Raw genomic sequence first — 26,139 nt, 5'->3', positions numbered from 1 at the left:
TTTTAGTTGTACAGGCAAGACTGCCTAGAATAAGTAATGATTTATAGTTCTGCAAATATAGTTCCGACATTACAAAATAAATTGACAAGTCAGGATTTTGTTTTATTGAGAATATCAAAGGAAAAACAATACGGGTCCTTGTGCTTCGAGTATTCGAAGGCTGGGGCCAAGCAACAACAGCATTGAATTACCAGTGAAGAAAGCCATGTTGGAATAAAGCTGTGTGTGGTTTTGAGGGTTTTTTCAGAATCAGAAGGGGAAGATTCCAGACTGTATCTGGCATATTTGAAAAAAAAGGATGCTCTGCTGTATGGCTATGGCCATTTATAAGAAAGATACCTGTCAAAGGTTTGAGGATGAAAAGGGAAGACAGTTTTAAAAATATATATATACTGAGCAGTCTCGAGTCGCTAATGCCTGTGAGGAAAATGGCAGGTCAATGAAGAAAATGAATCATGGACTTCCTATTCAGAGTGTTTTCTGTCGAAACGAAAAAAAATTGGAAATAAGAAGCTTATATTAGCTTTCCTTATTAAAATAGGAAGTGAAACCTTTAATTTGCTCTGGAGTTTGGTTTATCCAGCAAAGCCAGGAACCAAAATTTATGATGACTTGACAAAGATCCTTGAGCATTACTGTCCAATGCCACCGATCATCACAGATCAGTTCAGGTTCCACTGAAGGAATCAAGTGGATGGTGAAAGCATTGCTCAGTTTGTGGCAACTTTAAAAAGGATGGCACAACATTGAGTTTGATGAGTCATTAGAAGATACTCTTCAAGGTCAAGTAATCGCCAAAATGAGACTATCCAAAGAACATTGCTTACTGAATGTGCTTTCACTGTAAAGAATGCAGGAGAAATCGTAGTGTTGATGGAACTGGCTGTTAAAGAGGCTTCACATTTTGGTGCAGAAATGAAGATCCACAAGAAGTCAAAACAGCAACATGGGCCATTCAGTGAGTGAATGCTGAAGCTAAGATCAATACAATAAGTGTGCCAAAATGGGTCACATTGCAAAAGCTTGTTGGGCTAGATCAGCTTCCCTTGATGATCAATACCCACTTCCTTTTTAATTGACGATTTGTTTGCTGGGTTATTAGGTGGGCAGAAATTCAGCAAAATTGATGTTTTGTAAGCATATTTAAAGATGAGTGTAGCTGCTGAATCACAACCATTGCTTACCATCGTGACTCATAAAGGTCTTTTTTGTTACAAAAGATTGCCTTTTGGAATAATATCTGCACCCGCCCTATTCTAAAGAATGATGGATCAGATTTTAAGTGGTCTCTCTGGTATACAGTGTTACCTGGATGATATTCTAAATACAGGGTCCAGTGAATAGAAGCAGCATAATCAAGCACGTGGTCTGCATATAAAGAAAAGTGTGACATTTTCCAGACATCAGTCCAGTATTTGGATCATGTTATTGATAGTAAAGGTAGACGTAAACTATCTAAAAATGGACGCTATTTCAGAAGCACCAATTCTGAAGAATGTGACACAATAGAAGTCCTTTCTAAGATTCATATATTATTACGCTAAATTTGATCTGAATTTAGCGGCATTATTGAAGCCATTGTATAATTTAGTCTGTGTGAAACAGCCATGTCACTGGACAACGTGAGAGAGCCGAGAAGGATGTTAAAAATACAGAAGTCTGGAGTATCGGTTTGTTTTAATCTGAAGCTATCATTGTTGCTTGTGATGCTTCACCTTATGGAGTAGGGACAGTCATTTCACATTATGCTTTAAGGAGAAGAATGGCTAATAGCTTTTGATTTGCGTACTCTGATTAGTGCTGAATCACACTATACTCTTCTAGAAGAAGAAGCATTGAGTACAATTGTTGGTGGACAAATGTTTCTACGTTACTGAAATGATCATCATTTCACTATTGATTGATCATCGACCCTTTATTATTTTTGGGCCACATAAAGTCATTACCGTTCTTGGCTGTGAGTTGATTGCAAAGATGGTCACTGATCTTATCTGCACATTCTAACTATTTAAAGTATCGTCAATCAGTGTGCCACACTAATGCTGATGCATTATCACATTTGTGTTTACCTATTGAGCAGACATTCACCCACTAGTTTTGCCAGTATTATTTTTTGCTAGTAGATAATTTGGCTATGATAGCTTCTCCAGTTCAGAGACATTCTAGAAATGATCTCATGATGGGGAAGGTGATGGATATGGTGTTAAAAGGAATGATAGCTGGAACACATTTTCAATTTCCTGATTTGAAACCACGTGTCAAAAAAGCTTGAGTTGACTGTTGAAGGTAGTTGTCTATTGAGCGGAATCTGAGTGATCATTCCTCCTAGTCTGTGTGGAGGAGTTCTTGTACAACTGCATGAAGGATATCCTGATATAGTCTGAATGAAGGAATTAACATGTGGTTATTTTTGGCGGCCAGATCTAGATGCTCCAATTGAAGAAAAAGTGGGACAGTGTCAATCCTGTGCACAAATAAGAAATACACCACTGTTGTCTCTTTACACCCTTGAGAGTCTTAAGATGCCACGGCAATGATTGTAGGTAATTTTGCTGGTCCGTTTGAGGATTGCATGTTATTAATCATAATTGATGCTCACTCAAAGTGGCCAGAGGTTTATTCCAAACTGAACATCGAAAAACTTTATCAAGTTTTCGCAAGACTTGATAAACCAGAATAGATTGTTAGTGATGGTTCTCAGTTTAGTTCACAAGAGTTTGAGAATTATCTCAAAGTGAATGGAATTCAGTGTATAAAATTCACATGGTGCATCTGTAAACGTTGGTGAGATTTGTAGCAGACATACCAAATTTCCTTAACCTGAGAAAGTAGAGGCATGGTTGAGCTTTCTTAACTATTGCATCGACGTGGAGGGACCAGGACAGGTTATTGGTGATCTAGACACTTAGAAACTTAAAGCCCTAGACAATTTCCACTTTGTCCCTATTGATGTAGACAGAGGCATGTCCTCCACTATGCTTCCTAAAATCAGTGATTATCTCCTTCATTTTGTCGACAAGGGGCTTGACAGGGTAGATGCAGAAAGAATGTTCTCCTGGCTGTGGGGGTCTCGGACCAGGGCAGTGAGGTAGCGCAGTGGTTAGCACTGCTGCTTCACAGCTCCAGGGACCTGGTTTGATTCCTGGCTTGGGTCACTGTCTGTGCAGTTTGCACATTCTCCTTGTGTCTGTGTGGGTTTCCTCCAGGTGCTCCAGTTTCCTCCCACAGTCCAAAGATGTGCGGATTAGGTTGATTGCCTGTGCTAAAATTGCCCCTTAGTGTCCTGAGATGTGTAGGTTAGAGGGATTCGTGGGTAAATACGTAGGGATATAGGGTTGGGGCCTGGGTGGGATTGTGGTCAATGCAGACTCGATGGGCCAAATGACACCTTTCTGCACTGTAGTGTTTCTATGATTCTAATAAGGGGTCGGCCTACTTTGGACTGAGAAAAAGAAATTTGTTTATTCAGGTTGTTGGATCTTTGGAATTTTCTATCCGAGAGCTGTGGAGGGTCAATCAAGCATATTAAAGACAGATTATAACTTTCTAGATATTAAAGATGTCAAGGGATATGGGGATAACGTGGGAAAATGGTATTGAGGTAGAAATCAACGATGAATTGAAGGCAGAGCAGACTTGAGAGTCAAAGACCTAGTCTTTTTCCTATGATCATATGAACCATTCTCATGAATCTTTCCTGCATCCCTTCTAACACCTTCACATCGTTCCAATGGTGCGATATCTAGAACTGGGCACAATGCTTCAATTGAGGCTGAACCAGTGTTTTTTTTACAAGTTTAACATAACTTCCTTGCTTTTGACTCTGCCTGTTAGTGAAGCTCAGATCCCATAATGCCTTTATTAACCACTTTCTCAACCTGTCCTGCCACCTGCAGTGATTCTTCTACATATACTGTTGGATCTGTCGTTCTACTCCTGCATTAACTTCACAAATGTACTTTTTATATTGCCTGCTCTCATTCTTCCTACTAAATAATTCACTTCACAATTTATTGCCTTGAATTTCATCTGCCACTTGTCTGCCTGTTCCACCAACTTTCACTGTCCTTTTGAAGTTCTAAACTATCCTGCTCAAAGTTCATGATGCTTTCAAGTTTTATATCATCTGCAAATTTTGAACTTGTATACCAAAGTCTAGGACATGAATATGTATCGGGAAAAATAGGGGTCTGGGTTAGGTAACTCCCCTACAACCCTTTCTCCAATCCAAAAAGCAACCATTAATCACTACTATTTCCTTATCACTTGGCCAATTTTATGCGTATTGATGTTGCTCCTTTCATTCCATGAGCTTTAACCTTTCTCAAGTCTGTTGTGTGGCACCTTGTCAAATGCCTTTTGGAAGTCCATATCAACTACATCAACAACATTTCCCACATCAACCCTCTCTGTTACCTCATCAAACTCCAGCAAGGTAAACATTATTTTCCCTTAAACCTGTGCTGGTTTTCTTTAATTAACCACATTTGCTGAAGTGACAATTTTTTCTGGATTATTATTTTGACAAGTTTTCTTGAGAGATTAGTCAAACTAGCTTGTTGCTGATTCTGGGCTCATCTCTGCACCCTTAGGGTGCAATTCTCCAGCCCTCTGGCACCACCCTGTGTCTGAGGTGGTTTTAATCTATTTTTAATGTCAGTGCTGGGATCTTTCCTGTTCTGCAGCATCTCCTCTGGCAATATAGACAACCTCCTCCATCAGGATCTTTTAATTTGGGCTAGGACTCAGGGAATGAACCCACAAAGCATCTTCCCTACATGGGTCTGTTAGGATTGATGCCTTATACCATCATCTCCTTGATTTAATGCCCTGGCTTGCATTCAAAAGTGCAGTTTGTAAATGTATGTTTTTGTGGTCCAGATGCAACAGGAGTTGGAACAAACTGCCTACGAACTCCACGATTCGCTGGACAAAGTTAAACGGTTAGACTGTGAGAACTTGCAGCTGAAATCTGGTAGGTTGGGAAATGGTGACAGCTTTCGAGTCGCAGCATTTTGGGTTCGAATCCCACTCGCAATTCGAAACTTAATTTTTAAAAAAAATATTGTTCATGGAATGCGGATGTCACTGGCTAGGCCAGCATTGAATTACCCATCCCTAATTGCTCATGAAAAGGTTGTGATGAGCTGCTTTTCTGAACTACATGGGGTGTAAGTACACCTGCTGTGCTGTTAGGGAGGGAATTCCAGGACAGTGAAGGAATGGTGATCTATTTCCAAGTCAGGATGGTGTGTGGTTTGAAGGGGAACTTGCTGATAGTGGTGTTCCCATGCATATGCTGCCCTTGTCCATCTACTGGGTAGATATCCAGTTTGGATGAAAGGCAGTACTGAGGGAATGCTACACTACCCCAGGTGCAGTTTCTCAAATGAGGCATTAAACCGATGATTTGTCTTCTGATGCATGTGAACTATTCCATGGTCATATCCATATTGTGTATATATATTCTGGGCTTTATTAATAGGGGCACAGAATACAGGAGCAAGGAGGTTATGTGGAATTTATAAATAAAACTATTTAAAACCAGACTGTACAGTTCTGGGTGCCGCACTGTAGGAAGGATGTGAGAGAGTGCAGAAGAGGTTTACAAGAATGGTCCCAGGGATAAGAAACTTCAGTTCTGAGGATAGATTGGAGAGGTTGGGATTGTTTTCCTTAGAGAAGGAGATTGGATAGAGATGCTCAAAATCACAAGAGGGCTGGACAGAGTAGATAGGGAGAAACTGTTCCCACTTGCAAAAAAGATCAAGAATGAAAGGGCATAGATTGACAGTGATTTGCAAAAGAGACAAATGTGATGCGAGAAATAATGTTTTTCTCACAGAGAGTGGTTATCTGGAATATACTGCCTGGAAGTGTGGTGGAGGCAGGTTCAATCGAAGTGTTCGATAGGGCTTTGAAACAATGTGCAGGGGTCTGGGAAAATGGCAGGGCAATGGCACTAAGTCATAAGGCTTGTTTGGACCTGGTGCAGACATGATGGACTGAATGCACCAACCAATCCTGTGCAGAGCAGCAGTTAATTGGCTGTTCATTTCTGTCGCTCTCTGAGATTTTGCTGTGTGTCAAATGGTTGGCATGTTCACCTCTTTATGTCACTGGTGGTGAAAAGTTTTTGGGTTGAGCACATGATGGCAGTAGAATTCTCTTTTGGCCATAGCGCAGAATGATTGTCATCAAGTGGAATCTTAAGTTGACTCCATTATTTTCTGTGACTTCAGTGGAAATGCAAACTGTTGGGTGTGAAACATGGAGTAAGTTCATTGCCTTAAGATCCACCTATTGCAAACAATCAATTTTCCCCTCCTGCATCCCTCCCACCCTTATGGGTGCTATACAGATATAGCTCCCTGCTTTATCCAGGTAGTAAACTGGGCATCACATGGTGAGCGTTGGACATTGACTCATTGTCTCAGTATCTCTCATTACTAGACATCGGAGAGAGAATCCATTGCAAACCACTGAGTAGTTAACGCTCTGATACCCATTTCAGGGCTGGAAACCATGACCAAACAGCTAACCAAAGTGGAGGAAGAACGAGACAAGCTGATGAAGGAGAATAGCCGATACTTTGTGGAGCTGGCTACCGTAGAGGCCTCACTGAAACTCTCAGATGCGGCACTAGCTGAAAGGACAGAGAAGTGAGTCAGCTTTGTCGCCATGATGCAGTTGCATGTTTGCCTTTTTGATTCGATAATGCAGCAGTAAATATTCATAGCTATAACTGTGAATATGACTTCCCCACCCTGTTCTAGGTTGCAGACCTGCGAAGCACAGAATAAGAACCTGACAGACAGTCTAAGGGAGAACGTACAAAGGTAATAACGTGCAGAATGGTTGGTATGTATAGTTCCTATGTAAGTCACTGCTTCATTGGCTCAGAATCTGAAATTAGGGCTCGCTGTTTAAAAATAAGGGCTCACCTGTTTAAGATGGATATGGAGAATTTTTTCCTGAAGGTCCTCAGTCTTTGAAACTCTTCTAATTTATTCATTTATGGGATGTGGGCATTGTTGGCTGTGCCAGCATTTATTGCCCATCGCTGAGGGCAGTTAAGAGTCAGCCACATTTCTGTGGGTCTGGAGTCACATGTAGGCCAGAGGGTTTATGTCAGAAAGCATTCTTCACATATGCGAAGCGGAAATCTGGATGTCCCTTCCACAAAAAACTGAGACTGGGAGTCAATTGTAAAATTAAACTTGACGTTATTAATCTGGAATAAGGAGCAGGTTCAATACTGTAGTCATCTTTTCTGCTTTTTATTGATTTATAACTTAACAGGTGTGTGTTTTTCCCTCAGTCTGGAGGAGGCTCTGAATAAACTGCAACAGGAGAAGGAAGATAGGGCATTGTCTCAGGCTGAAGTCGTCCGCCTAACCAAGGCACTGGCACTTAAAGACGTGGAGCTACAAGAACTCTTTGACACCCGGGCTGAAGCTGCATTGATCTCAGACTATAACAAAGTAAGTGATAAACAGCCTCAAAGTGATGAAAGATTATGGGTTGCACGGGAAGGCAGATATACAGTTCATTAAATACCAGTAGTGGTGTGAAGAATCGGGCTCAGGGCAGTTGAGCTGTGAGACCAGTTAATGCCTGACCCCTCGCTGTGGGCCTGCGGAAGTGAGACAGGACTGAACTGTGAAGCACTTACAAAAGGAGGGTGGTGAGCAGCACATTTAAGATATTTGAGGAATGGTTCCTGGTCGGTGGCATTGATTGGGTCGAGGGGGTTGCCTGGTCAGAGAGGTAGTGGGTGTGGGAACCTAGCCCTGGTCCAGAGATCCTGAGGACTCCAGAATTTGACTCGTGGAACAGCTGCAGTAACAGGTGGGTAAATATTTTATGAAGGATGCTCAAATGCAGGGCAATGGGACTGATTTGGATTGGTCTGGTGAGCCAGTATGGATTTGATGGGCTAAATGGCTTCTTTCTCTGACATAATGACTCTCTGGGCAGAATCTTCCTGTTCCACCCACCATGAGAATCGTACTGGGTGGGACCCAGACCATGCAAAGGCATGTTGACCTTGGGCAGGATTTTCCAATCTTGGAGCAAGAATGGTCTGAAAATCCTGCCCTTTGACTCGATGAAGAGTGTTTCTTCTTCCCTACCCCCACCTCCCACCTCCCCAGTACTGATTAAATCTGAGCACTTGTATCTCTGATTCCTTATCTAGACCCTGCAGATTCCCTGATTTTACTTTCTGCTGATTTCCATTTTCTTTGGTTCTCCTGTTTGATTCTCAATTTTGTTCTTTTGTAATTTGACTAAAATGCCAAGAGATTACAAACCTTTAGCGGGGCTAATCAGCATCTTCCCTGCTCCCCCATCCCCATGTCCTTTGAGATGAACTCCTGCCATTTTTAGACTGACCTACTTCTGGATTGCAATCCAGAGCGATTGGCTGAATCTCTGGAGCTTCTCCCGGGAAATTGGGTTATGCTCCAATTATTGGCACTGATGAGCTTTTAGAAACTCTCGGCCCCTTCAAACATCCCTTGTTCAACTAGCTCAAAGTGCAAAGACTGTGGCCTGGTTCACACCACCTCGATGGCAGTGGATAAACGCTTTTGTGCTCAGCTTTCTACCTGTTGTTTAAAAGTCATTGTTGCTGAAATCCTTTTCTGTGCCACTGACAGACTTGCTTTTGTTCTCTGTATCAAACTCCACCTTGCACAAGGTCAACTGCATTCTTTATCTCCTATTAGGTGCTGCTCTTGTCTTTCCCGTCTCCCGGGCTTCCACAGAGCACTGATTTATCCAGTCGTATTGCTTGTTTATCAGTCCCTCCACTGCCTTGTTTCAGCATCCCTCTGTGACCTTCAGCCCCACATTGGACTTGTGCCTTCTGATCTCTCCATTGACTTACTGCATCCTTCCATTGTCCACTAACTGTGGCACCACCTTCTACCATCACACCACTCAACTGGCAAATAATTCTATAGTAGATGAGATTTTTTTTCTTCAAGTTTTCAGGATCTGGTGGAAGTGGATTCCTTTAGTAATTTTAAAAAGGTGTAGGACTAAACTCAATTGCTCTTTCAAAGAGACAGCACAGGCATAACAGGCCAAATGCCTTCGGCACAGTTCATTTCTGTAATTCTTTGTGCACGTGGACTGAGGTAAAGTGTCTATCTTGCTGAGCCAGGATCTCTGCACTGGTTTCCCCACCAGAGTGATCTCACAGGCTTGTTCTGATCAGTCTTCCTCCCTCTGAATGTGTACCTTTGAATATCCTGTTGTTCTGTTTTCTTGTGTCAGTTTATGGAGCAGGAGCTGAAGGTGGCCCGTGAGCACTTGCTAGAGATGGAGGGGCAGCTTGGTGAACAAGTCCGTACCCTGCACGATCGCAACCTGGAATGTGAGGAGCTGCGGTGAGTGAGAGGACTGACACCCTCCCTGACCCCCACCCTCACCCACAGCAAAGCATGCGTGTGTCTCTGCCTGGAGTCTGAGAGTCAGAAAGAATGAGTCAAATGGATAGAATTCTTTGATCTTAGGTTTTTTATTTAAACGCCATTCCACAGTGATAGTGTGAAGCAGCTATTTGTATTCTATAGAAACTTGCTGAGCAAAAACCATTCTGGGGAAGGGTGAATGCTGATTGAGTGAGTGGCAGTGACTGAGAAGCCCCTGTGTGTGAGTTATGAGGTGCAGCAAAGGTAAGGAGAGGTAAAAGTACAGACTCACTGGTACAGTGATTGGAGGGTTGGCAGAAGGAATGGGAAGATTGATGAGAGCCAGACAGATGGCTGGAGAAGATGGTTACAGAGCTGAGACGGGGTGAAGTGATGTGCAATTTAAATGAGGGGAGAATCTCAGTATGTGTCAGATCAATGGTTATAGGCTGCGACTTCAGCTGAAAGAAACTAAAAGTGGGCCTAAAGTAAAGGGAGACGTGGAGATCCGTTGACCGGGAGTAAAAGGTCTTTGAACCAAGACCTGGCATTTGGGGTGACCTTTGCTGTGATGGAACTCCGATTCTCCCCTGGCATGGACTGAGAGACTTGCTGCTCCCAGTCTTGTAAAATTCTCATTGCTACACAGTAATACTGTTTATGTTCAATCAGCATTCGTTGTGACCAGTGCCAAAGGAATCTGGATACAGTAAAGAAAGATGCGCGAGAGATGTTGCTGGAGATGGGGCAGCAGATGAACGAGGCCACAGTCAAGATCTCTGCTCTGAAAAGTCAAATGCAAGATGTTATCAAATCAGCTGGAGCAACAATAAAGAACTGGCAGCAGGTGAGTCCAGGTGTTGCACAGAATCTTCACCAATCTCTGCCTCCCTGGCTCACGAGGCGGTGGGGTTCTCAATATCCCAATCTGTGACACAGATCATTGTGCCGATCACTGCCCAGTGAATCTCTGGAAAATTACAGCATTTGGGTATCACCTTGGTGTGCTCATCATTCTCCCTGTCAACAAACCCACTTATTTCACTGCTGTAACATTGTCTGTCTCAGTTTCTATCTCAGCTTGTATGCAGCTGGAACCCTCGTCCAAGTCTTGATGCCTCTAACGTAGTCCTGACCAACTTCCTGTTTCCCACCTGAAAACTCTGCTGTCTCTGACCTATCTCACACCACGTTCAGCAATCATCCATGTTCACAGACTAACACTGGCTCCTGGTCCAGCAGCACCTAGATTTTTAAAGCACTCATTCTCTGTGCCCTTGCCCCTCTCTACATCTAACGTTTTACCTTCCTACAAATCTCAGAACTCTGCATTCCTGTAAATTAGTCTCTTCAGCATTCCCCATTTCAATTGTTCCACCATTCCTGGACTTGCTTTCAAGTGCCTGAGCTTTAAACCCTGGAGCGCCTTCCCTAAATCTCTCTCTTTCCTCCTAACTCTGATCAACTCTTTAGTCATTTGTCCTAATATCTCCTTATGAGGTTCAATATCAAATTTTGACTAATTATGTTCCCGCAAAATGCCTTGGGATTTTTAACAATTTTAAAGGTGTTATATAAATGCAAGCTGTTGTTGTCTAGATTAAATTAATTTGTGAACTGTCCAGTGACCCTTGAGGAAGAAGTACAGATTTACCCATTAGCTTGGCTGTAATGTCCTCCAGAGTCTATTAATGCTCATTGTCTATGTTCACAACTTATGGAACTGTAGCCCTTTTCAGAGGAGCAAAGGAAAGATAAACAGTTAGTCTGGAGGCAGCTGAGAGTTATTGGCACAGTTGTGCAATTGAATTAACCTGATTAATAGCTGCAATAATTGCTGAACTATCCCAAGTTACCAGCCCTGTCTGCACTGACATTCATTAAAGCTCACACGACCACCTTCTCCCCCAGTACATTCAAACCAAATCCCCAATATTATTGGCAGTAACTGAGATAAATACTTTGAGTTTATGGGACTTGTTATTAGATTGTTGTATGCAGGTTCCTTATTTGAAAAGGTTTTAGCTACTCAAATAATCTCTGGTAACACCAGCCGTGAAGAATTATGTGCTTAAGTCTAGAGCCTTCTGAGTCCAGTATTAGATCAGACAACATGGGTAATATGTCAAGGAAGTTCAAGGGCAGGAGATTTCTTGTGGCACATGTAGGAACAGTGTACCTTCTGGCAGTGGGAGTGAACTCAAAATATTTGCATTTGATATTTGTTTCCTTGGTCTGTGTTGGAAGATATATTTCTAAGTGGCCACCAATAAAGCCCTAAATTGCATACTTGCAGAAGCGATTGGATGGCTGGCTTTTTCTTCTTGAAATAAGCCTAACATGTTGTCCATAAACGTTCTGGTGGAATTTCTTTATTCCAAGGACCACAGCCAGGCCCTCTTACTTGATTTTTGAGTGTCTTTTCTGCATCAGTTATGGCCCTTGAAACATGTCTTTCTATCGCTATCCTCCATTTTATTTGACACGAGAGTATTGTGTTCCATTTTGGTCACCTTTCTATAGGAAAGATATTATTAAACTGGAGAGAGTGCAGAAGAAATCTACAAGGATGTTGCAGGACTCAAGGGACTGAGTTAAAGGGAGAGATTGGATAGGCTAGGACTTTTTTCTCTGGAGCATAGGAGACTGAGGGGTGATTTTACAGAGGTGTATAAGTTTATGAGAAGCATGGATAGGGTGAGTGCACTCAGTCTTTTTCCCAGGGTTGGGGAATTGAGAACTAGACGGCATAGGTTTAAATTAAGAGGGGAAAGAATTAATGGGAATCTGAGGAGCAATGTTTTTACACAGGGTGATATGTGTGTGGAATGAGCTGAAGGAGGAAGTGGCTGAGGGAGGGACATTGACAATATTTACAAGGCATTTGGACGGACATATGGGTAGGAAAGGTTTAGAGGGATATGGACGAAATGCTGGCAAATAGGGTTAGCTTAGATGGGCCTTTTGGTCATCATGGACCAATTGGGCCAAAGGGCCTGTCTCCATGCTGTAAATTCCATGATTCTATAAGGTTATAATATAATTTGGAAGATAACGAATTGCTTAGGCTACTTCAAGGTTGACCTGAACAGGCGCCGGAGTGTGGCGACTGAGGGAATTTCACAACAACTTAATTGCAGTGTTAAGATAAGCCTTACTTGTGATTAGTATATAAACTTTAAAAGGTTAAAGGAGGTCAAAAATGAGCAATCATAATTGGTTGAGATGAAAGAATTTCCATTTATATAGTACCTTTCACAACCTCGATCCCCACAGTGCTTTGCTGGCTCAGGATGTGCCAGCAATGTAGGAAATATATGGACCAACTTTTGCAGAGTACTGAGTTAGTGACTGACCTGCTTTTCACCCATTGGTGAGATGGAATCTTTGACATTCACCTGGGAGGGCAGGGTGACCATGGTTTAATATTGCATCAACTCTAAACAGCAGACTAAAGGGTCTAGGGAGGGGGATTCCTGGGTCTGGGAAGGGAATGGGGGAGAAACTGGCCTGTGTGGGGGGTGTTGGGAAAGATCTGTGAAGTTTTTCATTATTTATTTTTGGTATTTATATGGTGGCTGAAATTTCTGAGATTTTTGGTACTTTGTCTACTCAAGAATTATCCAGTGGCAGTCGCTGGAACTGACCAACTGCCCCCTGAATCCCAAACAGTGGAAGAAGCAAAGACAACGCAGGAGGCTGCCCAGTCCAGCAAAGGTAAATCTATGGCAGGAGGGTGGAAACTGATCGGGGTTCAAGGTTGGGCGACGCCGCTGCTCTTTTTCTGGATTTGATTCTTGCCCAGCCTGAGGAGATGACGATCTCTTGTAAGGATTCAAGTCTTTTCTCAGCGTCCTCAGTGCAGAGTAAAACAAAATCCTAACCAGTGTCATTGAGAGTGTACGAGCGGACATTGACCTGCAGCTCATCAATGAGATTATCTTCCAATAGTTTGCTGGTCCTGGATGTCACTGAACAGCTACAGGGCATTCTGAAGGGGGAGGGTGATAAGGCAGAGGTCATGGTACATGTTAGTACCAATGGCATAAATAGAAAGAGGGATGAGGTCTTGCACCAAGAATTCAATTCCTCTCTGGACATAAGGGAGGTCATGATGTGGAGATGCCAGCATTGGACTGGGGTAAACACAGTAAGAAGTCTCAGACTCACGGATGCTCCATAGTGCCCCCAGCTGTCGTTTCAGCTCCAAAACTCATGCTTCCAGGAGCTGCAGCTGTACACACTTCCTGCACACATGCTGGCTCTGGGCACTGGAAGTGTGCCTAGCCTCCCACATGGAGCAAGAAGAGCAAACCACAGCTTTGAGCTCTCCTGCCATGGCTAAACCCTTCAAGTTTAAAAACCTTAAGAATAAAAAAGAATAATTAAAGCCAATAATTCCCTACCCTTGCCTAAACAATGAGTTTCAATTCAATATGGTTTGGGAGTACCCACCAGGACTTACTCACTAATCAGCTATATCCATTGGTCTCGTGGCATTTTCTGATCTGTGTCCTTTTTTTTGGTTGGGGGAGGCGGGGGGAAACACTAATGTCGAGTTTTGGGCTGAACTGCTCCTTGACACCAGTTCTTCCACTTCCCACTTTTTAGTAGATGTGACTGCACTGACTGCTCTCAGAATGCACCTCAGTGAAGTTTCACTGCTGCCTCTGCTGGATATTGTAGGTACTGTGTTCCCTTTTGCCTTTTCCCATTTTTTCTGTCCAATTTAATATCAGGGTAATTAAAATACCCCATGATTAATATTTTGTTTTGTATTTACTTGACTCCCTAGTTTGTCTGCATATTTTTTCTGCCACCTCCTTCCACTATGTGGTGGTCAGTAAATGGCTACTGTTGATGTGGTCGTTCCTTTATCATCTTTCTCTCTGTCCAAGTGGATCAGCTATCACAGTTGATGGCAGTGACCTTGTTTTGCAGTCAGGCAGTTTCCCAATGTTCAACTGCCTAGGTTCCCACATGGGGCATGGCCAGTGAAAGCAGAGGTTAATAGTGGAACTGTATCCCATGATAAGGCAGCAGTTTAGGTGTGTTTGAAAACAGCTTTGTGTTGTGATGGAACTGGTTACGGCATTGCTGTGATTAATCTTTTTCTTTCTAATTTTTTTTATAGAGCATCAGGAAGCGAGTCTGTGTGACATCAGGAGTGACCAGAGTGCCTTTGTTCCCATTGGGCCAACAATGCTGAATCCACCAGGTAAAATGCTGGCACAAAGTTACCAACCATTGCAGCAGCATCCTCCTGGAATTTCCCCCCTCAAACCTCTGCTTCATTGGCTTGTCCCTTCTGTAAAAGCCTCTTTTCCATTGCTGCTCTGTAACGGTATGATCTGCTGTTGTAAAGCTAAGAGCCTGTGTCTGTATTTGCAGAACGGAATGAAGAAGCTCCTCTTGACATTGGAAGCTGCCATGGTGCTTTCAAGAGAGTTGAGCCCATAACTTCCAAGAAAACAGGTGAGTTGTTGCTACAGTTTTTTCGCTATGACATTAATATGATGAATGGACTGACAGGTTCTGAGCAGTGGAACAGGCTCCTCTTTCCTCTGGGTTTGTTATGAATTCAGAGTGCATTACTTCTACTGCAACATCTTTATGAAATCAGATTGTAACATGGCTGCCCGAGCCTGTATCATTGCAGAGATCAAATGACCATGGCAAGCCAGATAGGACCTTTATACAGGATTGCAGTTTCAAGGACTTTACCACCTGCTAACCCCAGCAGCTCTCCATTGGGATGAGGAGGGTTTTGATATGAACTATTATTTGCGAATATGGTGCTGAGATTTCAGTGGACGGTCTGAGGATGCTTGCATTTAATACCATGATGCTGTGACTGCACTTTGTGTTGGCACATGTCCCCAAGTTGGCCAAGTTTTGAATCCATTGAAACATCCTGTTTTATCCTTTTTGGGGAGTTGGTTTCAGTTTCCCTGTTTGTGTACAGTGCTATTAACCAACTTGATATTTCTCTTTCCTTTCTAGAGGTTGAAGACACCCTATTGCTAACAGTGGCTGAGCTGCAGGAAGCATTCAAGACTCTCCTGGAAATAATGCAGCTGCAGATAAAAGACCTGCAGCAGGAGATGTAAGTCCCTTTCAAGTTACCATGCATTGTACAAATTAAAATGATTCTGTTACAAGTGTTTAATCTCATGTGGGCAGTACCTGACTCTTGTTCTGTAGCTCTGAACCCCTGATGATAATGGGTGTCACCTGTGATTCAGTGGCTAACACTCACTTCTGAGTCAGCAGGTCATTGGTTCAATTCCCACTCCAGAACATTGACACTGGCATAGTGGGAGGAATGCACTATGCGGGGAGTGCCATACTGTCGGGGTGGCAGCGGGGGGGGAAAGTGCTGCACTATCAGGATGGGGTGGGGGGGAGCACCATACTGTCATGACTGGGGGGGGGGGGGGGGGGGCGTGCAGTGTCAGGGCGGGGCAGGGGGGAGCACGGCGCAATTGGCCCCCTGGATTCCATTCTCCATTTCTTCCAAGCAGTGAATCCTAACGTTTACAGACAAAATTATAGGGAGTCTGTACATCACCAAATCAGTCCTTCAGGCTGACTGCACTTTTAGCTGTGTCACTATCCAGCTTGTGCAATGAGCTCACTGTAGCCTGTGAGAGCTGAGACTGTTGGAAATGAGGATATATACCTGGGCCAAGGATCACACAATCCCGACACTCCCGCACTGGGATTGTGGAGTGATCCCACTCTGCTTCCTACTGACAGGCCTCTTGAGTTCGCCTTGATTAAGATTTAATGCTCCTTCCATTTGCTTTCTCTTAGCGCTAATATGCGGGAGCAGCGGAGGGCCATGTTCAGCAAGAACTGGTCGGAAGTGAGCAGTCTGCAGAGCAAGGTGTTAGTCCTGGAAACTGAGAACAGGAAGTTGAACCGAGATCTTCAGGCTCAAATCCAGGTGTGAATAGTGATGGCAATGTGTAAATATGTGTGTCTGTGTAAAGACCTACAGTCAGACTAACTCACACTCGTGCAGAAACACACAAATGAGAGCAGGTAATTCTGTCTGCTCAGTAATTTCCTGTTGGTTATATTTCACATTTGAAGATGGCTGTGAAGTCCTGTTGTATGCTGTACGTGCAGCTCTGTCCTGTGACTGCCTTTTTATCTGCATTTCCCTCTCTGGCCTGCTTGGCTGAGGCCAGTGCTGCAGTGAAGCTGAACACCAACTTCAAGGATAATATATTCTTTCTCTTTGGGCATCCTGCAATCCTCTGGTCTGAGCATTAACTTCAGTAATGTGGCTATGTTCTTATTTCAACCTCTTTATTTCAGTGCCTTTCATCCATGTTTTGCATCTCTCCCTTCCTCAGCTGTTCACACAGCCATTTCTTTTCCCAGTTTTGCTTTTGTCTCTTACCCACACAAGATACCTTTACTTTGTTCCACTGTTTGATTTGAGGATTTTTTCTATTTTATTAATATTCCTCTTATTTTTCAGTTTTGCACGTAAAACAGGGTCTAATTTCCCACGATAGATACTGACCAGTTTTTCCTGTGTCTAGGTATCATTGCCAAGTTTATAGTAATTTGTGAGGGGGAATGGAGTGTTTGGGTATTTGGATTAAAGCAATGGTTCTGAGGTACCGTGTTCCAGTGGGTCTTTGTGTTGCAGACTCACTGACCTCTGTCTGTGATACAGAGGGTGCTGAAAACAGTTAGTCAGTTCCATTGTTGCTGGAAGCAACGATTCATGAACCTGCAGCTCACTTTTTACACAGTTTAGTACAGATCAGTTCCTGCAGCAGAGTAAATCAAGAGGCTGACAGATTAATTTTATTCTATGTCACAGACTAACTCTGAGCTGAAGCAAACTGTAAATGTTCAGGATGAAACAATCCTTGATTTCGGGAAACAGATGGAGACTAATTTGAAGGAACACAGCGAGTTTCTGGTAAGATGATATCTATCACATCCATAAAGAAATATTCAATTAATTATTTCAAATCCAGCAAGCTGAGAGGAAGAAAACAATTACTTTATCTGCTGCGTTTGCAGTTCGTCTAGTCAGTTTTGCTCAGTGAAGCCTTAATGATGGCAATTAATGGGCAATGCAGAGGTGACATCCACACTCAACTGTGCTTAAAACACATTCTGGCACAATGTAGGAGGGGCTTTACTTTGTGTCTAATATTTTGGTGTCTTATATATCTGTGCTGTACCTGCCCCTTACATCTATTAGTTCTTGGGGTGTGAGTGTCTCTGGTGAGGTCAGCATTGACTGCTTATTGCCCTTAAGAAGGTGATGGTGAGCTGCCTTATTGAACTGCTACAGTCCACGTGGCCTATCAGCACCCACTGTGCTGTTAGGAAGGGAGTTCCAGGATTTTAACTAGTGGCTGTGTAGGAATGGTGATACAGTATCAGGATGATGTGTAACTTGGAAGGGAAATTGCAAATGGTGGCGGTCTCCTGTGGGTGGTAGAATTTGCAGATTTAGAAGGTGTTGTTGAAGGAGTCTTGGTGACTTGCTGTAGAGCATCCTATAAATAGTACGCAATGCTGCTACTGTGCATTGGTGGGCATCAATATTTAAGATGGTGGATGGGATGTTAATCAAGCAAGCTGTTTCGTTCTAGATGCTGCTGAGCTTCTTAAGTGTTGTTGGAGTTGCCCTCATCAGGTAAGTGGAAAGTGTTCCATCACGTCCCTGACTTGTACTTTGTAGATGGCGGACAGGCTCTGGGAAATCAGGTGAGTTACTCAACGCAGGATTCCTATCCTTTGACTTGCTCTGGTACCCATAATATTTATATGGCTAGCCCAGTTCAGTTTCTGGTCAAGGGTAATGCTTCATCACCTCTGGATGGGGAGATGGTTAAATTCTAAGAGATGGTCATTGCTTGATAGCTGTTTGGGATGAATGTCACTTCACTATTTATCAATCCAAGTCTGAACCTTGTCCAGACCTTTTGCACGTGGATAACTCCGACCGTTGGAGAGTTTTCCTCGTATTTCCCGCTGACTTCAGTTTGCCCTGGGCATGTTTGATGGGCAGCGTAGAGGAAGCTTTGCTATATATCTAACCTACATTTTACCTGCTCTGGGAGCTTTTGGTAGTCATTGCAGATAGGGATTTAGCCCATGGTAAAATAGTGGATTGAAACTCTCAGATTACACTGGATTGAAAAGAAAATTGGGAAATAAATAGTGGATACAATGAGATGAGATCTGGGTGAAAACTATCTGATCTCAAAATTGTGTCCATAGGTAAAATGGAGAGACTCTTTGTATTTCAGGCCATGAAGGAAGAAGTCACTGGTTTGAAACGGCAGCTCCAGCGCTCTGAGACCGAGGCCCACACCTGCCGCGAGGAGTTGATCAAAATACAGCGCTCAGATGGAACATGGGACATGAACTGGCTTGAAGAAAAAGTAGAACTTCAATGCCAAGTAAGAAATTGTGTGCTGTGAGAGATGGTGATGATGCAGTGTTATCAGTTTAGCTCAGCTGGCTGGACATTTGGTTAGTAAAGCAGAGTGCTGCCAACAGCGTGGGTTCAATTACTGTACCGGCTGAGGTTATTCACGAAGACCCTGCCTTCCCAACCTTGCCCCTCGCCAGAGGTGTGATCATCTTTGGGTTAAATCACCAGCAATCAACACTCCCCCTCAATGGGAAATGCAGCCCATAATCATATGGGACTATGGCGACTTTACCTTTAAAGTGTGATAACTTCCAAACGTGGGCTGGGTACAGATGATGTTGGAGGGGAATTTAAAAATGTACATATTTCTTCCTTGGGATGTGCGTGTCATTGGCCAGGTTGGCATTTATTGCCCTCCCTCTAAACATAGAACCGAGAAGCAGGAATGGGCCATTCGGCTCTTCAAGCCTGTTCCGCCATTCATTTTGATCATGGCTGATCATTGAATTCAATATCCTGATGCCCTCTTCTCCCATATCCCTCGATCCCTTTAGCCCCAAGAGCTGTGTCCAATTTCTTCTTGAAATCAGAAGTTTTGGCCTCGATTACTTTCTGTGGTAGTGAATTCCACGCATTCACCACCCTCTGAATGAAGAAATTTCTCCTCACCTCAGTTCTAAAAGGTTTACTCCGTATCCTCAAACTATGACCTTTTAATTTTGGACTCCCCCACGATTGGGAACGTTGTTTCTGAATTCACCCTGTCTAATCCTGTTAAAATTTTATAAATTTCTATGAGATCCCCTCTCATTCTTCTAAATCCAGTGAATATAATCCTAACTGACTAGTCTTTCCTCACATGGCAGACCTGCCATCCCAGGAATCAACCTAGTGAACCTTTGCTGTTCTCCTCTATAGCAAGGATATCCTTCCTCAGATAAGGGCACCAAAACTGTACACAGTATTCCAGGTGTGGCCTCACCAATGCCCTATACAGTTGCAGCAAAACATCCCCATTCCATATATTCAAATCCTGTCACTATGAAGGCCAACATACCGCCTTTACTGCCTGTTATACTTGCACATTTACTTTCAGTGACTGATGGACGAGGACACCAAGGTCTTGCTGAATATCCACCTCTTTCAATTTACACCCATTCCTATTATTGCTACCCAAGTGGATAACCTCACGTTTATCCACATTATACTGCATCTGCCATGCATGTGCCCACACACTCAACCTGTCCAAATCATGCTGAAACATCTCTGCATCCTCCTCACAGCTCACCCTCCCACCCAACTTTGTATCACCTCTAGTCAAACAACGGAGGCTAGCTGGTTGAGTCGAACATGGTGTGGTAAGAGTGTCACGTTTCCTGCCCTAAAGGATACCATTGAGCTAAACATTTTACAACAATCCAACAGCTTCTTGGTCACTTCTACTGATGTCATTTTTTAATTTTCTGAAGTGGGATTAAAACTTGTGTTTATTAATTATTATTAATCCAAGAATGTGACCACTATTCTGCAGCATCCAAATTGAATCATCTATACCCACTGTTACTGCCACCCTTTGATTTGGCTGAGAAAGGTGCTGACTATTTTCTATTTTAGCCCTGCAGTGTTACACTAGCCAGACCTGCTCACTTTTGAATCCTGTCTGCTTGTGGCCCAGCAGTAAAGGAAATGTAACGTATGTTTGCCCTTGCCAGGTTGCACACTGGATTGGCTGTAATGGACCTATTAAATCTCAGCACTGGGGCTTTGTATATTGTTGTCAGCAAGCAGCAGATGCTGTGATATAGAAGAATTCGATATGGACCAATGGAGGTTTTGATCTGTTCTACTTTGTACCGTGTTTGCTCTCCATGGCCCCCTCATCCTCCTATTTTACAAACGAACTACTGTCCAGCAGTGACCAGTTTCCTGTAGCTTCATGACCAAGTGCCCATTACCCTTTGTAAGCTGGGACAGTGAGTTTCAGAGGGAGGCTGGGGACAGCTGCTTTTATGACCCAAGTTACAGCATCTCTGCTGGTCCCGGTCAGTGATCTTAATGTTGAGATTTATTTCTATATCTCAAGGTGAAAAGGCTGCGCGAGGCTTATGTACAGAAGGAAAATGACATCCAGGAACTGAAGGTGAAAATGTACAATCATGTGAGTAACATCTTGCTGAATTATGTAGCTGATCGGTGCAGTTTGCATCTCCCTCTTTCTGACTCTCATTCTTCTTTGTCTCTTTCAGTCTTTTATTCTTTGGTTTTGGTGCTCTCCCTGTCGCATCACTCCGAGCAATGTTACTGAGTTTTCTTTGCCTTAAACATAGATTATAGGAGAAGCAGTAGGCCATTCAGCCCTTTGAGCCTACTCCACCATTCATGACGATAATGGCTGATCATCCAACTCAGTAACATATTCTCACTGCACTCCCTCGCCACCCCTCCCAAGCCCTAAGAGGTATATCAAACTCCTTTTGAAAACATGTACAATGTTTTGGCCTCTACTGCTTTCTGTGGTAGTGAATTCTACAGGCTGACCACTCTCTGGATGAAGAAATTTCTCCTCATCTCAGTCCTAAAACATTTACCCTGTATCCTCAGACTGTGACTAATTCTGGACACCACACATTCAGGAACACCCTTCCTAACAGCCCTATTAGAATTCTGTAAGTTTCAATGAGATTCCTGCCCATAACTCTTCTTTCTGCCATTAATTAAAAACCTATCTATCTCCTCAAATTTGTTTAGTGTTCCAGCATCCACTCTGCCCTGGGGTAGAGAATTCCACAGTTTCACCACCCTTTGAATGAAGTCATTCCTCTTCATTTCTGTTTTAAATCTGCCACCTTCAGCCTAAAACTCTGGCCTCGTTCTGGAATGTCCAACAAGGGTAAACATCCAGTCTATGTCTATCCTATCAATCCCTTTTAGCATCCTGTACACCTCAATTGATCTCCTCTCATTCTTTTAAATTACAGCAAGTTTTGGCCTAAACAGCTCAATCTCTCTTCATAAGACAAGTCCTTTATCCCCAGAATCAATCCTTGTACATCAGAACCTTCTCTGAACTGCCTCTAATTTACATCCTTCCTCAAATAAGGCACCAAATCTGTGGAGTGTTCCAGGTGTGGTCTCACCAATGCCCGATAGAGCTGCAGCAGCACTTCCGTCCTTTTATACTCTGTTCCATTAGCAATGAATGCTAAATTCCATTTGCCAGAATTCCGTCACTAACTCCTCCAACTTAATCTCCTTTCAAGGTGCGCCTTTAACCCTACTCTTTGACAAAGCTTTTGGTCATCTGGCCTAATATCTCATTTTATGGCTCTGTTTAGAATTTTTATTTCAATGAGCTTCTACGAAATTCCTTGGCACACTTTGTAATGTTTAAGGTACAATATAAATGTAAGTTGTTGTAACTTGTTACTCCGCCCAGCTTGACCAGATGAAAGAATGCAAGATTTCTGATAGTGATGATTGGTTTCACGGTCACATCACTGAGGGTGCTGGTCTTGGGCAGAGGAATTTACTGCAGTGGAGATGGTCATTAACCCAGAGTGCTACACTTCAGTGAATCCATTGATCCATGTGTGAGGGTCAATAGAAAAAATAGCTATGTGCATTGTCAGTAATACCTACTCCTTTTTCTTCACATTTCCAGAAAGCTATCCTGGAAGAAAATTATCAGAAAGCAGAGGCAGAGCTGGCCAAACTGGACGACTTGATTGAGCATGTCAGAATAGTAAGTCATTGTGAGGGTGGAGGAGAATGATGATGGTTATGATTTGATTTTTGAGGTAGTAATTCAAAGTTAAGGAAGCTTTCAATTCATCAACCCAAAAAATGCCAAGTGATATAACCCTCTCCAGATCTCTGGAGCTGTCAACAAGGCATGGTACTGATGCAAATGTGGAAGCTCTGACTAACCCGGAGGTAAAGGGATTTGTGGGTTTATACAGGGCCTTTTGTGCCTTTGGGATGGTCCTATGTGTGTCACAACCATTGAGGTTATTTTAAAAATCTGTTCACTGTCGTAGGTAAACGTAGCAGCTTTCCTTACACAGCAAGATTCCATGAAAAACAATGAGTAAATGGTCAGTTAATCAGATCTTTAGTTGAGGGTTCATTCTTCCTAAAAACAATCAATAGAAAATCAATTATTTTGAACATTGTTTTCATGCAAATTAAGAAAATATGGGTCTAAGACAAGAGGCAGATTAAATTCTAAAGAACCCTAGAAGATAGGAGCAGGAGGAGGCCATTTGACCATGGCTGATCATCCAACTCAATAGCCTAATCCTGCCTTTTCCCCACAATTTTTGATCCCATTCGCTCCAAGTGCTATATCCAGCTGCCTCTTGAATGCATTCAATGTTTTGGCATCAACTACTTCCTGTGGTAATGAATTTCACAGGCTCACCACTCTTTGGGTGAAGAAATGTCGCCTCTCCTCCATCCTAAATGGTTGACTGTGACCCCTGGTTTCTGGACTCCCCCATCATTGGGAGTATCCTCCCTGCATCTACCTTGTCTAGTCCTGTTGCTTATGTGGGTGAATGAGGCTGGGGGGAGGGATGGGGTCTTAAATCCTCTGTCCCTTTGGAATTTGCTGACCCAGTAATGAGAAATGTACAAGCTATATAAAGCATGGTGGGTCATGAGGATTCCGGGGGAATTGGGAGTTCCCAGGATAATGACTGGATTACCTACTTTACAGAGAAAAATACTGAAATTAGAATACAATTAATGTGGTAACTGTTGCTCACAGACAGTCTTTGAAATTCCCATCCCAATGGAGTCAAAGGTTAGTCCCTTCCAGCACAAAAATAAAAAGGATACTAAAGAGGTTTTGTTGCCATGTTACCCCTGAAATCCAAGCCTTTAGTTTATTTTCAGATGCTGTTTGACCTGGCTTGCATCTCCAACATTTTGTCTGTTTGCTTTATCTTTCCACGTTTGTGTAGATTTTATTTTACTTTTTTTTTTAAATTTCAGGTTCTCTTGTCTGTACCCAACATTGTTGCCAACTCGGTGGAGCTGAAGGGTCTCCTGATTGATCTTGGAGAAGATGTGGAAGAGTAGAGCATGTATCCTGGCTGCTTTTTCACTTTTTGCTGGGGGAGGAATGAACAGTTGTTGGCAGGAGTGAAGTGTGGGGCAAAATCACTTCCCATAATGCTGCCTTCAACCAGGCCCAGGGTTTATATGACAGTGAATCCATCTGATACTCTTAAGTCAGGGTCAGATGTTGATACTAGAGTGTCTATGGGTCGCCACTGAATATTGCTGAAAAGAGAAACATGTTGCTGAAGCTTTTTGTCTTGCACTTATCAGGGCAATCATGAGAATGATCACAATTGGCACAAAGTAGAAGAGGGGTGCTTTGGGAAAGTTGGCAAAGGGTTGACAAGTCACCTCAGGCTGAGGTGTTGCCAAACAGAAAGCAATGACAAACTATAATCTCCCTGAGCTCCTGGTTAATTTAGTGAAGGTGCAAGGCTTGAATATATTCCTTTTTGCTGAGATTGGAAGCAAGCATAAAAAATGAACCATGTTATGAGCTGGACTGATGGTCTTAAACTGATTTTAGTGTAACTATTATTACACTCAAAAGTGTTCAGCAAGTGCTGCCTAATTGTGGAACCATGTAACTGACGTTTTGTATTATTGACTGCAATTTGAACTCTGTATTAGGAAGAGCAGGAGGAACATGTTTGATTTGATGAGCCAATCACTGAATCGGCAGTGAGATTTATACACAACATTGCAAAGTATTTCAAAAATTTGAACAGTTTAAGCAAGCCGTTTTGTACTGCTACTGTGCTGTGTTGGCACAAGTAGTGTTTTCCACTCATTGATTGCTGCCGTCAATCCAAAGATATCCTGCTTCCCATGCAGCTGAGCAATTTGTGTATAAATTCCAGGCTGTCCTTAACCAGCCTGTACTTGCAAAATCTAAAGCAAAAATGTCTACTGTTGGATATGGTCCCACAATTGGACAGCATTTGCTGAACAATCGTGAGTGTGGTAGTAGCTACACGGAGAACCAATTTAAGATTATCAGTCGCACTCATAATGTTTTACAATTGCCAAAAGTGACATACATTCAACTGCAGGGTTTTGTTGGCTGTGAACATGAGGAATATGTTCAAGCCTTGAGTCTTTCTTGAGTTGCCCAGAACTATGGAGAACTTTTCATCCTCAGTTGCCTTTGGCTGAGAATTAGAGTTGATTTGCCAATCAGTCAGCACCTTTCCTTGTACAGATTGTCATGATTGTTTAAAATTTGGCATTCTAGTGTTTATCCTGATAAATGCAAGTTAAAAAACTTGAGCATCATGTCTCTATCTTTACAGCAATACCTGTATTCAAATTCTATACACCCAAGTGACATTGTATACTCCTGACCTAGTTCATGTTTTGCTGAGTCCCCAAACCACCTGCACACTATAAATGATGTGCAAAGTATTATTTATAAGTAACAGTTGCACCTCTGGTTGATGTATGTGATTATCTAATTACCGTTTACATTTTGGACTGTTTTGCTACATTTTGTCTGCTAGCACTGCTGGTTCAGACTAATTTTTCTCTTGTCTGTTAGAGAATTCTGTTTTTCAGTATAAAATAAAACCGATGCACAATCCATAAGATTGACGTGTTATTTATTATGATCACTGAAAATTGGGACCTGGTATGCAGCATCTCTGGTGAACTGTGAGCCAAAAGGTCTTAGGTTCATTTTGTTTTTCATTTTAAGGGTTAATCTCTTCCTAAAGTTTTAGGTTTTGTGATTAGGATTTAACATTAGCATTTAAATTAACTATAACCTTGTAGTTTCTTTGTGTTAGTGGGAAGCAATTGCTGGGTGTAGTTGTGCAGTAGTTAGATCCAGTAATTACTGTCAGCAGGGGCTGACTCAGCTCTTTATAGTTTTGCTAGTATAAAACCAGGAGATTTTTGTTGAAGTGTAGAATCTAGTTCTATGGAGTATTTCTAGTATAGAGTGCTAAACTCTAGGAATTCAATCTGTTCTGGTATTTGTATTAAAAAAACGAGGAGTTGTTTGAAAGGGAATAGGAGATTGTGAAACGAGAGTGGAGATTTGGAGGCAATAATTAAAATTAATTGTTTCAACAAGGTACTAACTAGATTCTCAAAAAGGGAATAGAATGTTTTTAGATCATGGCTGGGCAGCTGAGATATATGCTGTTTGTAATTCACTCAAACCATCCATGTATCTTGTGAGACCGTGTGGACAGGAAATGTCTCCAACTACTTGAGCTGAAGGTTAGGATTTTG

The 26,139-nt window shown here is 42.6% G+C and overlaps 1 protein-coding gene across 1 annotated transcript in view; it reads left to right on the top strand.

Annotated features, from left to right (window-relative positions):
• Positions 1–25,481, top strand: part of spag5 (sperm associated antigen 5) — a 42,756-nt gene extending 17,275 nt beyond the window's left edge. The window contains exons 6-21 of the mRNA XM_080210525.1: positions 4,882–4,975; positions 6,515–6,662; positions 6,777–6,839; positions 7,322–7,484; positions 9,286–9,398; positions 10,095–10,269; positions 13,040–13,139; positions 14,557–14,640; positions 14,814–14,897; positions 15,426–15,528; positions 16,239–16,371; positions 17,266–17,367; positions 18,713–18,865; positions 20,924–20,998; positions 22,502–22,582; positions 23,836–25,481. Of these exons, the coding sequence (XP_080066651.1) occupies positions 4,882–4,975; positions 6,515–6,662; positions 6,777–6,839; positions 7,322–7,484; positions 9,286–9,398; positions 10,095–10,269; positions 13,040–13,139; positions 14,557–14,640; positions 14,814–14,897; positions 15,426–15,528; positions 16,239–16,371; positions 17,266–17,367; positions 18,713–18,865; positions 20,924–20,998; positions 22,502–22,582; positions 23,836–23,922 (1,758 nt within the window). The 3' untranslated portion in view covers positions 23,923–25,481. The remainder of the gene's footprint in view (positions 1–4,881; positions 4,976–6,514; positions 6,663–6,776; positions 6,840–7,321; positions 7,485–9,285; positions 9,399–10,094; positions 10,270–13,039; positions 13,140–14,556; positions 14,641–14,813; positions 14,898–15,425; positions 15,529–16,238; positions 16,372–17,265; positions 17,368–18,712; positions 18,866–20,923; positions 20,999–22,501; positions 22,583–23,835) is intronic.
• Positions 25,482–26,139: the final 658 nt, after the last annotated feature.

Source organism: Carcharhinus amblyrhynchos, chromosome 23 (genome assembly GCF_965287045.1).
Source record: "Carcharhinus amblyrhynchos chromosome 23, sCarAmb.v2.hapA, whole genome shotgun sequence".
NCBI lineage: Eukaryota > Metazoa > Chordata > Chondrichthyes > Carcharhiniformes > Carcharhinidae > Carcharhinus > Carcharhinus amblyrhynchos.
This window is presented reverse-complemented; position numbering and strand designations above follow the sequence as displayed.